The sequence below is a fragment of the Eurytemora carolleeae genome, unplaced genomic scaffold, assembly GCF_000591075.1.
Source record: "Eurytemora carolleeae unplaced genomic scaffold, Eaff_2.0 scaffold79, whole genome shotgun sequence".
Classification (NCBI taxonomy): domain Eukaryota; kingdom Metazoa; phylum Arthropoda; class Copepoda; order Calanoida; family Temoridae; genus Eurytemora; species Eurytemora carolleeae.
This window is the reverse complement of record NW_019396020.1, coordinates 445,926-458,893: the sequence shown is the minus strand read 5'-3', so window position 1 is coordinate 458,893 and position 12,968 is coordinate 445,926. Positions and strand designations below refer to the sequence as shown.

Here is a 12,968-nt window from a genome sequence, read left to right as displayed (position 1 = left end):
TGGAATATGGCAGGGATCTCTCCTGAGTAAGTGTCTTAAAGATGAAGTCTAAATCTTTTAATTACTGTATTCTTAACGCACCGTAAATTAAAGACAACTTGGTGATTGACGAATGATGTGTATCTGTTGTATTGCTTATCTTAACTTTTTGTCCAAATCTAAAACCCTTTTTTTGAACAAATGTATAAATTTGTATTCGACAGAAAAAATAGATTGATCTAAAATGTATTCTACTTAAAGTTTTTTTCGCTGGTTTTAGTAGAAAGGCTAAGATTAGGGATTTATCACCAAAAGGTAAAGTTTTGTTTGTCAAGATCAGATTCCAGCAGGTTTAAATTAAATATTTTATACGCGCATTCCTTGCATACAAGCTTCAAGGCTTTATACTTTTATACACTGCACATAATAATTAATCATAGGGTGGTAATTGATGAGGGCTGTTTAATTAGGTTTCATGTTTAGAATACATTACGACCAATTAGTTTAAAATTGCACGTTAGAGATTAATCATTCATTAATCAAAGAATTGGATACATGATCAATACTTTTCACTCTTAACATTAAGTCAATATCATGTCGAAAACAGTTGCTAAATTGGTTAATTTAATCCTGGTTATGTCCTAATTAAGCGTATGGTATCTATGTAATTAGGGTAATTAATTCTGATATCTGTTTAATCTAAATGTTGGTTTAGGGCGGGGCACTGCTCCTCCGCCTCCTGTAATCAGAAGGTCGTCGTTGATCCATCAGTTCCTTGTACATACAAAGGAAAACCAAACTCTGCTAAACCTATCTGGACGGAGCCTCCGTACGAAAATCTATACTTTCATAAAGTGACAATAAACGTACCGGACAAGAACGGAGACGACTCCGGTGAAAAACAAAGAAATATTCAGAGAAACCCTCCTCTGAAGAAAAGTAAAGTTCCTTTAAAATATCAGGGCATTAAACGTGTAAAATCCCGAAACCGGTCGGAGGATCAGCATGAGAAAACAGGATACTCGCAGAAGGAGGTTTGGAATTGGCTGTATCTGGAGGAGTCTGGAGAGACAGGATTGGAACCGTCCCATCCTTGTGTTGATCCAAACGGGGCCTGTGTTAATTCCACATATTCATGTGTAGATACTTCTTTAACATGTACGGACCCTTATAGTGATTACTACAGTCCTGGTACTACAGATAAGAGCGTCTCTATCCAATTTTCTCCGACGGAGTTTCTCTCCGCAACCACCAGATTAGCTCACCTGGATCTAGAGGGATTCGAGAGATTTGTCGGAAACACGTTCGACAGAGCGCTGGCCGGAGCCCGGGGAGGAAGAACTAAATCCTCGGATTTGATAGAATCCTCCTCAGCGGAGGAATCAAATTCTCTGGAAGGATTAGTTGTATTGGAACCATCCTCCTTAGATTCATCCCCGACCTCACAATGTGAGCGTGACACGGATACATACGTTTGGAGAGATTCGTGCAGGTAACATTCACACACACACATACATATACTCACTCATACACATTGATTTAGGTTTAGCTTTAGGTCCAGGTTTATATCTATATTTAGTTTTAGATCTGGTCTTTGTTTAGGCTCAGGTTTAGGTCCATGTGTCAGCTCTAACTATTCGAAGAAATGAAGGAGCGGAGATTTCCAATATTTTATATTTGAATATTTAAATTAAAATTATCCCTGGAACCGACTATATACTTTCTTTAATATTAATCATCATTCATCGAAACCGTTAGAAGTTAGAACCTTGTTTGGTATCCCTCTTCAATTCTGAACAAAATACTGAAATGGAACACCTTCTTTGAAATTATTTTTTACGAATGATTTTTTAATCTTAGGAATGAAAGTATAGAAAAACTCATAATTCGATTCATGACTATAATACCGTGGTGTAAGAGTCTGATTGCATGCCCACATAACTAGGTTTTATTAAACTCTCCGACATTGCTGACCCTACACTAGGTTTCGTGCTGAGACGTCTCCGACCTTTTAATTATTTAAAGCGTCGTTATTCTTCATTTTCAAACGGGTCAAAATAAACCATATTCGAATAAAGGGACTTTAAGTGTAAATTCAAGAGACCCAGCATTAAAAGAGTGTCATTATTTTATTCTTTTATTTATTGTTAAACCTAATCACAACTCCAGCTATTCAAAAAAAACATTTTTTTTATCAGATAATGATAAATAACTATTTCAAGGGTTCGAGCAGTATGTGAATCCTGTCTGAAGAGCGGAGTAAGTTCGTGTAGTTCTGCTCTATCTAGTCTAGAGTCAGGGGGGAGCAGGGAAACCAATACTAGCAGGGATACAACTACTAGCAGAGATAGTGATCAGGGTAGTGAGATGAGTAGGAGAGAAACTACTCGGGTTCGGGAGAAAGGGCTGAGTAAGGACGGAAATAGAGAGAAAGTATCTTTGCAGTCTCAAGAGCACTACATTAAAATGACCGGAAAAACCCGGAGTCATCTCTCCAAGTTCTCAACCAGTAATCCTCACTTCTCATCTAAACCTTATCAAACCCTGGAGGTTAACGTACAAGGTGAGAAAACGTTCAAACTTATTTAATCTAAATACAAAAGCATTTTTTATTCATTTTCGGTTTTTTTTAGAAAAATGTGGCAGTATTCCTGGAGGGATACCATTAGAGATATCAAGAAATGATTTAGAACTTGTGGATCCTTCAATACAACTACATCAACAAGAGTAAGAACTAATAATTTTCTCAAATTCGTTCTCTGTTTTTCATTTCTCTCGTTCCTTGCGGACAAATATTTTTTCATTTGTTCTCTTCTCTCTTCTAATTGTTCTATGTTATATTTAACGAATGTATACAACACAATACCCCTGTCTAAGACTATGTTCCAATACATTGCTTACTCAAGACAAGAGAATGATATTTAGAAGTTTGAATGGTTTAAATGCATGTAACAGATTGTAAAGATAGATTTCTCATTCTTTTAATAGATTCTTCTATTCTTTCTTGTCATTCTTAAAACCACTTTCAATTCTCTTTATCTGTCTTGCAATCTTTCTATTCAGCTGTCTGTCTAGCTGTCTAGTGGTCCAGGGTAAATTGTCTAATTGTCCTTGGGTTCAGTTGACTGTATGCTTGTCTATTTATTTTGATCCTTAAAGATTGTGGGTTTCCTAAAAAAATGCCAATTTGGTCCAGCCGTTTGCCCAGCTATAGCTAACATCTATATATAAATTTGGCATGTCTGGGTGCTTATTTGTCTGTTTGTTTGTATCCAATAAACGTCAAAACGGCTGACCACAGGGAAGGTTTATGAATGATAAAAATTTAACAAAAAATGTGTTTTAAAGGTTTTTAATTTTGTAAAAAAATTTAAATTCTTGAAAATCCGCGAATTTTTTTTTTTAAATCCGCAAAATTTTTTTTTTAAAAATCCGCAAAATTTTTTTCTTATTTGTTTTTAAATGTAAACAAAAAGAATATGTTCACAATTTAAATAGAAGATGGGCGCGAAGCGCCCTAAAAGCCTAGTATAAGTAAAAAAGGCTGTGTCGGGAAGCAAATAGTATCTCTATTGTCCTGATTAGGTCCTAGGGAGGGATTTATTATACCATTTATGGTCTATAAGGTTTTCATAATTCTTTAATTCCAACTAATTCCTACAAATTGAGGCACTAACCTTATACTGTGAAAAAATGTTTGCAAATTATTTTAACGTTATTTCAAGATAATAAAATTTTATTTTCCAATAAACTCCAGATCTGGAAACAGAAAAAGCCTGTAAGGTAACCCCCACTACCCTTCGTTTTCCAGCTTCCTTCTTCCTTATTCCCTCTCCACCTCCTTCCTTTCCTCTTCACCTTCCCTCTCCACTTCCCTCCTTCTCTTTCCATCACCCTTCATCCTTCTCCACCTCCCACCTTCCCTCTCCCCCTCCCTTCATCCTTCTACGCCTCTTCCATTCCCTCTCCATCTCCCTCCTTTCCTCTCCACCTTGTTCCTTCCCTTACAATCTCCCTCCCTATACCCTTCCCTCAACACATTATTTCTCCCCCCCCCTCTATACCTAATTCAAATCCTCCTCGCCCTTACGTCTCCTTTTCCTTCTCCACCCTCGCACCCCTCCTCTCCTCCTATACTATTCTAACACCTTGACCCCGAAATTTTACAACAAACATAAAGCATGTCTGGAGGAGAAATTAATTGAACCAATTTGTATTTCCTATAAAATTTCGATTTACAACATTGATTAGAAATTGCGTAAAAAATCTTACACAAAAACAACAAAAAATATATTTGACAGACGCAATTACCCCCCCCCCTCTCTTCCTCATCTTATTTGTCCTTGAATAGGATTGACCGGCAGGTTTTCATCTCCGTTTATGGATTTATCTTAATGAAACCTGCCACCTCGTTGGAGATATCAACACCATATGTGTGATAACTCAACCTAGTCCTCAATATATTATATTATATATATATATATATATATATATATATATATATATATATATATATATATATATTTGAACACATAACCACAGGATACATAAAGCTTTGTAAACATCTATGTACAGAGTTGTTGTACTTATACAAAAATAAAGTACTTTTTTAACGTTAGTACTTAAATTGAGCCGTAAGTACACAATGGTTTTATTACCTCAATGTAGTTGTAGCTCCAGTTTATACAATCAAGTACATGTACAATGTACATTGTACAAACAGAGATCCATTTGATTGTAATATGTGTACCACACAGAACATAAACACTTGCAGTACATACTCACCTAGCTCTTCAGAGCCGGAATTTAAAGAGAGTATCGTTGTTTCCTTTTTGGAGCCTATTCATTTGCGTAAATCTTAAGTTTCGGGCTCATTACATAAATTATACAACATATATTTCCGCAAATAAACATTGTTCTAGGACACAGACTCTCGGATCAAATCTTGCTCAAAAGTGACTTCTCTTTGTTTGTAAAATATAATATACTGTTGATTGTGTTCCTCTATTTTATACATTATTCCATTATTAAAATAAAATGTCCATTATCTAGAATTTATTGCTCATCTATGCTGTCGGTAAAAGTGATATTTGTATGCCTGTAGGCCGATCCATGCTATTAAACAAAATTGAAAATCACGGAGCTCAAGGTTGATAATTATTATAAAATTTATTGTTGTATAATAAATAGATGTATGTTTAGCTCTTTCGAGAGGCTGTTTTTGTTAGTATATAAACTATACATTATCACATGTATACATATTTTAAAAGTTTTAAGAGCCAAACGTTGTAGAACAAAACATTTTGCGAACCTATTCTTAAAAGCAAAATTTAATTCAGTTTTACAGGACTAAATTACACTATTAGGTTTTTAAGGGCTTGTTTCAGACAGAAATGAACATATATTTTTGACAACTGTGTCGAAAATTTAGGGCATTTAAAGTTTTATATATTTAGGGCGTTATGTTCATGTTATGCACACAATTCAATTAAACAAAAATATTTGTGAAGAATTTTCAGACTTTTTGGGTTAGTTTGCATGTTCTTGACACAACGATTGATTGCACAATAGAAACAAGACACAAACCACCACCTGTTACCAACATTGAATTTTTAGCTCAAATGGTTCAACAGACTTAACGTGCTTTTTGTTACAAGCCAACAGACAGACAAACCAAAAATATTTTGTGTATATTTAAAAACATCATCATTTTCCCTATCGCTACAGGAAGATCAAGTTTGATTTGTTCAGATGGTATCACGGAAACGTGAGCAGGACTGAGGCTGAGTCTGCTCTAAGACTTGAACCTCCAGGATCGTATCTCGTCAGAAACTGTGAATCTGCGAATAAGGATTATTCCCTTTCCCTCAAGTAAGTTTTTTTCATTTATTTGTTTGGTGTCCATTTACTAGCGTAAGTTTTCTATCGTTGTTGTAAAAAGTGTTATGTAACCCGATCTATTTGAACTACGGAAACAAATTAATGGGCTTTCTGACCTATTTTTTAAAAAGTTTCCGAATTAAATTTCCAAGGGTACCCATGAGTTTCCTCAAAAAAAATGTCAGCCCAATCGGTCCTGTCGTTTGACATGCTGTAGATAACATACAAACAAATATATGAGCGAAGAGCTTTATTATATAAATATAGATATACAGGGTTACCCACAAAGGTTTTGACTGTAAAAACGACCGAAAACTCTTAGAATGTGACAATCCCTATGTATTCTGCCTTAGATATAGTAGTCTAATTGCTTATTTAATGATTTGGCAAAGAAAAAAAGCAAGTTTACAGTTGAAGAAAATCGAGAATAAATTCTAAAGACTCATCCTTTATTGGTAACCGTGTAAAAACAAAATTAAACATGCGCCTCGGAAAATCTCTACATTAGGTGATCAAGCAACATTAGATGAAAAGTGTAATGTATCTATTTAGTACAAATATTTTTTAACTGTTTTTTTCAAACAAGCCCATTTTAAACAAGCCCATTTCAAACAAGTATGTCCAAACCTGTTGCTTGGTATTGCATGTTAAAATCTATTTGTTTGAAATTGTGTGGTTTAAACGATTGGAATCCTAACTGCTTTTAACCTACTAAACATTAGACATTCATGTGAGGTGTTATTTTTTTGTGCAGGAACATTGTCAAACTATAAAATAGATAGTTAGTATAAAGGCTGTCGTATTTGGTCTTAGTTTTAATAATTTTTTTAACTTGTGAAAAATTCTAAGGGGTGTGGGGGGGGGGTACGAAAATCATTGCGCTTGATTTTTGATTACAACTGTAGTTAAGTAGAAGTTTTAAACATTTCATTCAGGCGCAGGAAATGTTTACGATTAAAGGGTTTAGATTTTATTTCCTTGTTATGCACGGTTCCTCTAAGCTTGACCAAGCTACTGGTTCTACCTTCCTTTATCATAATGGAATAAGATTATCCGGGATGCATTGAATAGTTCATGTTTTATATCATTTTAACAACGTTTAAACATCTTCATATTTAAATGTATGAGCAAGCTTGCATCCACTGCGTGTATTATGCAAATCTTAGTACGTAGGCAGTCATTTTAAACAATATTTAAATTTGAGGTTGCTCATGGCAGTTTTTTATAAATATCCCCCCCCCCCACTCCCAAACATAGTTATGATTGAATTTACAATTATCTTTATACACCAGCTGTACATGTTATGCACAAATCTGTTATTGTACAACATTTACAAACTTTACCCAGGGTCACTTTGTGAGTAAGAGGTTCATAGTATGGGGGTTAAGGGGGTTTCAAGCAAGCTTGAAAAGGTCGTGTGGAGAGTAAAAATATAATCCATCTCTGTTTTTAAAAAAATACATGAAAACATGAACATTTAAACCTCTTTAAAAAATTCTGCAGTATAAGATTCTACAGTCTTGTCGCACCGTCCTCCTTTCTAATTTGATTGGTTAAAAGTACTGTATTGTTGGTTAAATATATATATGGTTGTATATTGCGTGGTGTACTGGGTGGTAATGTAGGGATCAAATCAAGCATACAATCAGATGATCTCAAACCTATTCTCCAAACCCTCTGGAACTCATTAAACTATACATTTGCAAATATCAAATATCAAATAAACCGAACTCATGAAATTCATGATTGTTTAAATACGTCTATTTTTATATATATTCTAAAAATAAACTTTTTAAAATTTTATCAAAATAACTCTTTTATTTTTTTTAAATATTAACCCTCCTACATTTTTATATCAACTCTAAAGTTTGTTCGTAACCATCAAAAATCAGCAATAACTTTAAAATATGCCGATAACTTGCTGGTTCCCAGGAAACCTTGGGAAATTATTTTTAGAGATTTTAAGGTATTCTTGCATTGATAAGCTGACTATTTTCCTGTCCGGTGAATCTTTCATGTTTTCCTGTCACTTTTTTACAAACGTTCACGTCTCTTCCTGGGTGTTCTCGAATGTGTGTTGCGCGCGTTCGTATGTGGTTATGCGCGTAAGCATGCACGTGTGGGAGTAAACTTTAGTTTAGTATTCAAGATGTTTGTTTTATCTTAACTGAGTTTGCAAATATGTATTTAATGTTTCTACAATTCCACTTAAACCTTCCATTCAAATAATGCCCATTTTTTAATGAATCTGTTAAATACCTCTCAACCTCTGAAATATATTTGTAAACTTAAAAATGTATAAAAATAAAATGTTTCGAATTGAATTTATAAGCTCACAAAAGGTGTTCTTTTTCTCCCTAAAGACTGTAAAACCTCAAATAAAATCTCAATTGTCCAGTGTGCCATCTAGTTGTGGTTTAAACCCCTGTAACTAATTACCTAAAGTGTTGTCTATTTGCAGGAGCAGGCATGGGTTTATGCATATGCGTATACAGCAGACGAATGGAAACCAATATATCCTAGGACAGTTTAGTCGTCCCTTCACTAGTATACCACATATGATTAACTACTACACCATCAATCGTCTTCCCATCAAAGGAGCCGAGCATGTTAGTCTCAAGAAACCTTTATGTGAGCAACTACTATGATAGAAGACTTTCTCCAGTAGCTGCGGGACTGCTCAAAAAACTGATTCTATTAAGCCTGAAAAAAAGCTTCTGATCAGCTGTTTAAAAGGAGCAGTTGAGTGAGACTGCTCTAAAATGTAATCTGTAATGAAGCTTTGAGGAGAGTTATTCCCAGGAACCTGAATACTTAAAGAACCTTTTAAACTTGCAGTGGTCGGTTCATAAATTAGAAATATTACCCGTCATTCTCAAATAGTATTCTGGGTTGAGGAAGACCAGGTTTCAAAACAATTTACAAAAGTTCCGTGAGTGGAATATATATAGTGAGAACTAGTATAGTACTGTGAGATGATACTGGCTGATGAATTTTATATTTACTCCTAGTCATGTAGACAAGTCATTTTCTGGCAGTTGAAACCAACCCGCTCCTACATCATCCATACCCATCTCTTATACTCATCCATACCCATCTCCTATACTCATCCATACCCATCCACTGTACTCATTCATACCCATATCCTATACTCATCCATACCCATCTCTTATACTCATCCATACCCATCTCCTATACTTATCCATACCCATCTCCTATACTCATCCATACCCATCTCCTATACTGATCCATACCCATCTTCTATACTCATCCATACCCATATCCTATACTCATCCATACCCATCTTCTATACTCATCCATACCCATCTCCTATACTGATCCATACCCATCTTCTATACTCATCCATACCCATATCCTATACTCATCCAGACCCATATCCTATACTTATCCATACCCATATCCTATACTCATCCATATCCATCTTCTATACTCATCCATACCCATTTCCTATACTGATCCATACCCATCTTCTATACTAATCTAAACCCATATCCTATACTTATCCAGACCCATATCCTATACTTATCCATACCCATCTCATATACTGATCCATACCCATCTCATATACCCTTCTTCTTTACTCATCATTACTTCCATTTTCATCATACATTCCACCCTATACCTAACCTAGTCCTTATTCCTCCCAAATTCAAGATATTTCATCCTGGCAAAGAATAAACTCTACTCGTGCATTTTCTGCCAATAATCTAACCGTGCCCAGTTTCCAATACACATGTGCCATTATATATACAGAGGTTGTCAACGTAATTTATTTTGACTTTTTCATGATTAAACTGATAAAAAACGTTTTACAAGTGAACAAACAAACAAACAAAACTTGTATGATCTTTCTCAAAATAACGTTTGAATTATTTTACTATCCCTCTTCATCAATTTAGAGTCATTAAAAATTATGCTGAGAATACTTTTAAGGTTCAAATATCGAGGAAGAATCGGCCCCTTTTGAGACATACAAAATTTTCACATTTTTTCGATGGATTAGATTTATACTTTCAATATTTTAAATTAAATCTAGTTCTAATTTATATAGTTTTGACTCCGTTCCTGTATTAACAGGTAGAATTGAATGAAGGTGGAGAAAGATAAACCTTGCTCCGGGGTTATAAAGACCCTAAAATTTAAAAATTAAATCTTCTCACATCTGACCATCATCTGTCCCAGCCTTCACTCAACAAATTGAATAAAATACAATTAGTTTCTATCTCAGGGATTCATGTCTCGATATTTGAATCCTTTCAACATAGTTTAAACAGATAGGACGAGAACAGCTCTATAGTTCTTTCACATTCACCAACCCATACTAGGGAAATATTTAGGAAAGCAATTTAGTCTTTGCCACAAACTAAAAATTTTTTAATCTTTATATCTTTTCAACCTGATATTAGATTATTTGATTTTACAGAATTCATATTTTCAAATATCCAAGGTCTTCGACATTAAAATTTGTGGCAACGACCTAATCTCTTTGCGTATAAATCTTTAGAATTTGAACCAGTACAGTAACATGTAAATCGTCCGATCTGTTTAATCTATGTGCCTTTCACCCCCGAACGGGAATTTAATAATTCATAAATGACGCCATAAATATTTATTAATTCCTGTTCGTATTTGTACCTGAATCTCTGTGATAAAATCTCGACATAAAGAGTTTCCTTTTCTTTGTGTGTTGATCATGATATATGCTTAGAATTTGCATCATGTGTGCAAATATTTGTATCTGTCATTTTATGCATAATGAGTAGAATTTGCAATATTTTCCAGATTAAAACAGTGTAATTGATCAAATTAAGCGCAAAGAACTTCGAACCCAATAATAAAAACAATATTTGCTAAAAATTAAGAGATTGGTTTTTGTAACAAAATGTCTTTTTTTTACAAAGAAAAGACACACAACAAATATGTTTATCCAATCAGCATGTCTGATTTTTCCTACTACATTTAAAACATATTTTCAAAACGTTTATTTCTCGGTAGTTTAATGATAATGTGAACTGTAAATCTGCATTAGGTTTACTTCATATTTCTGTCAGTTAGTTTACGATATTTATATTAAATATAATTAAATTCGCTTCAATATTTGTCATTAAATTTCATATTAAATATATATAAATATAAACTAAATGCATTGTTATAGGACATGTATGAAGTTTATACCAGCGACAAAGAATATATCTGAGAATATGCCAAAAATATGTTCATCGAATTAATTTTTGTCGGGCCGACTTTGAAGTTTTAGTTTAGTTATCATAGGATAATTTTTTGTAGTCTTGGATAGAAAGATTTAGAAGTTTCTCAAGCGCATTTATATATATTTAAAAGTGTACTTGGCAAAATCCTGATTTGATAGGTATGCAATATACACAGCAGTGTATGCGGGGTATAGAATTCTCCGGAGTTTACAGGGTTACCCAGAAACAATGAGACTTGAATACGACGATCTGAAGGCTGGATTTAGTTTTCTGCCTTAAAAATTTTGTTTTTTGCAGAAAAATTAACCAAAAAACTGATTTTTTTGCAACAAACTCTGATTTGTTATCCCTATATCTGTGTGGATCTTTTAAACAATGAATTCTGTTAAATCAAATGGTCTAAGTTTGAAATATCAAAGGTTTACACCATCAGATTACAAAGATATAGGGATCAGAAAACAGGAGTTTGTGACAAATCTCAGTTCTTTTAGCGAAAAACTAAGATTACAACTGCGGGGATCCCTGAGTGAACACCTTGTATCCCTTGTACCTTGATAGCAATATATATACCAAACATCAAGCTATCTGGTTACACCCTGTTTATTAATAAAATATGCTAATTTTCACACTTTTATACGATCTTCTTCATCTTTTAGATTTTATCTGAGTTTTACAATTTATCACATTTATCTTGCTTTACTTAAAAACATCGTTTTGCGGTTTGCGGTTGAGAAATTGTTTGTTTAAATGCGTAGTACAAGTTAGTGGTAAGAATATATGGTATTAGGAGCGGGGGCAAGGGGGGAGCTTGGGGGTACTAAAAGCATATCGTTAAAAAGATTTCATTAAACATTAGGCGAGTGAAAAAAAGCAACAATTGAAAGAAATCTTAAACGTATACTATAGGTTGGTAGATAGATAGATAGAATGTGAACTTGTAAGTGAGATAGAAAGAGTTAGGATGAGAATGAAAAATGACTGTTATAAATCCAGTAGACATGTGTCCCTAGGAAAGGCCAGGTTTGAAATTTTTCAATGAAAACATTGTCCCAAGCTGCATACTAAACAAACCTTGCTTAACCCATTCAAACCATATATATCTAAACATCGAGCACACGCTTCAAAATAGATGGAAAGCTAGATGTTCTGTTAGATAGAGGGATGAACCTCGGTAATAAAGGACCTAAGGATAGAGAAAGGGAAAAGGGAAAGCATGGACGGAAAGATGGACGGAGAAAGGACTAGAGAGACAGATGGAGATACGAAGGGACGGACAGAGAGACGGATAAAGGGGTGGTTACAGGGACGGTTACAGGGACAGATTGAGGGACGGATTGAGAGACTTATACAAGAGGGACGGATAAAGGGACTCATAGTAAGTATGGGCAAATAAAGAGACAGGTAAAGGGATGGATACAGGGACGAATAGGGGGGCGGATAAAGGGACGGATACAGGGACGAATAAAGGGGCGGATAAAGTGACGGATACAGGGACGAATAAAAGGGGGATAAAGGGACGGATACAGGGACGGAAGGGGCGGATAAAGGGACGGATACAGGGACGAATAAAGGGGCGGATAAAGTGGCGGATACAGGGACGAATAAAGGGCGGATAAAGGGACGAATACAGGGACGGATAACGGAGCTTTTAGAAAGGATGGAGGCATTGCTGGTAGGGTCGGGCTTGTAGGAATATAGATTGAAATAAAGAGATAATATTGGAAGATGGAATAAGGGACGGAATGCTTCGTAGACTATCTACATATCTCGTAATTAAATGTTCAGATTGGAGTATATGGATAAAACTAATCTAAACACTAAACAGTTGTTTTGGTTTAATATCTATAAATCCTTATTTAACAACACAGTTTTGCAAAC

The 12,968-nt window shown here is 34.7% G+C and overlaps 1 protein-coding gene across 1 annotated transcript in view; it reads left to right on the top strand.

The window, feature by feature from the left end:
- LOC111704511 (uncharacterized) overlaps positions 1-10,962 on the top strand; it is a 37,281-nt gene extending 26,319 nt beyond the window's left edge. Inside the window, exons 7-11 of the mRNA XM_023477144.1 lie at positions 695-1,471; positions 2,202-2,542; positions 2,613-2,706; positions 5,731-5,850; positions 8,321-10,962. Coding sequence (XP_023332912.1) covers positions 695-1,471; positions 2,202-2,542; positions 2,613-2,706; positions 5,731-5,850; positions 8,321-8,507 — 1,519 coding nt within the window. The 3' untranslated portion in view covers positions 8,508-10,962. The remainder of the gene's footprint in view (positions 1-694; positions 1,472-2,201; positions 2,543-2,612; positions 2,707-5,730; positions 5,851-8,320) is intronic.
- The last annotated feature ends 2,006 nt before the right edge of the window (positions 10,963-12,968 follow it).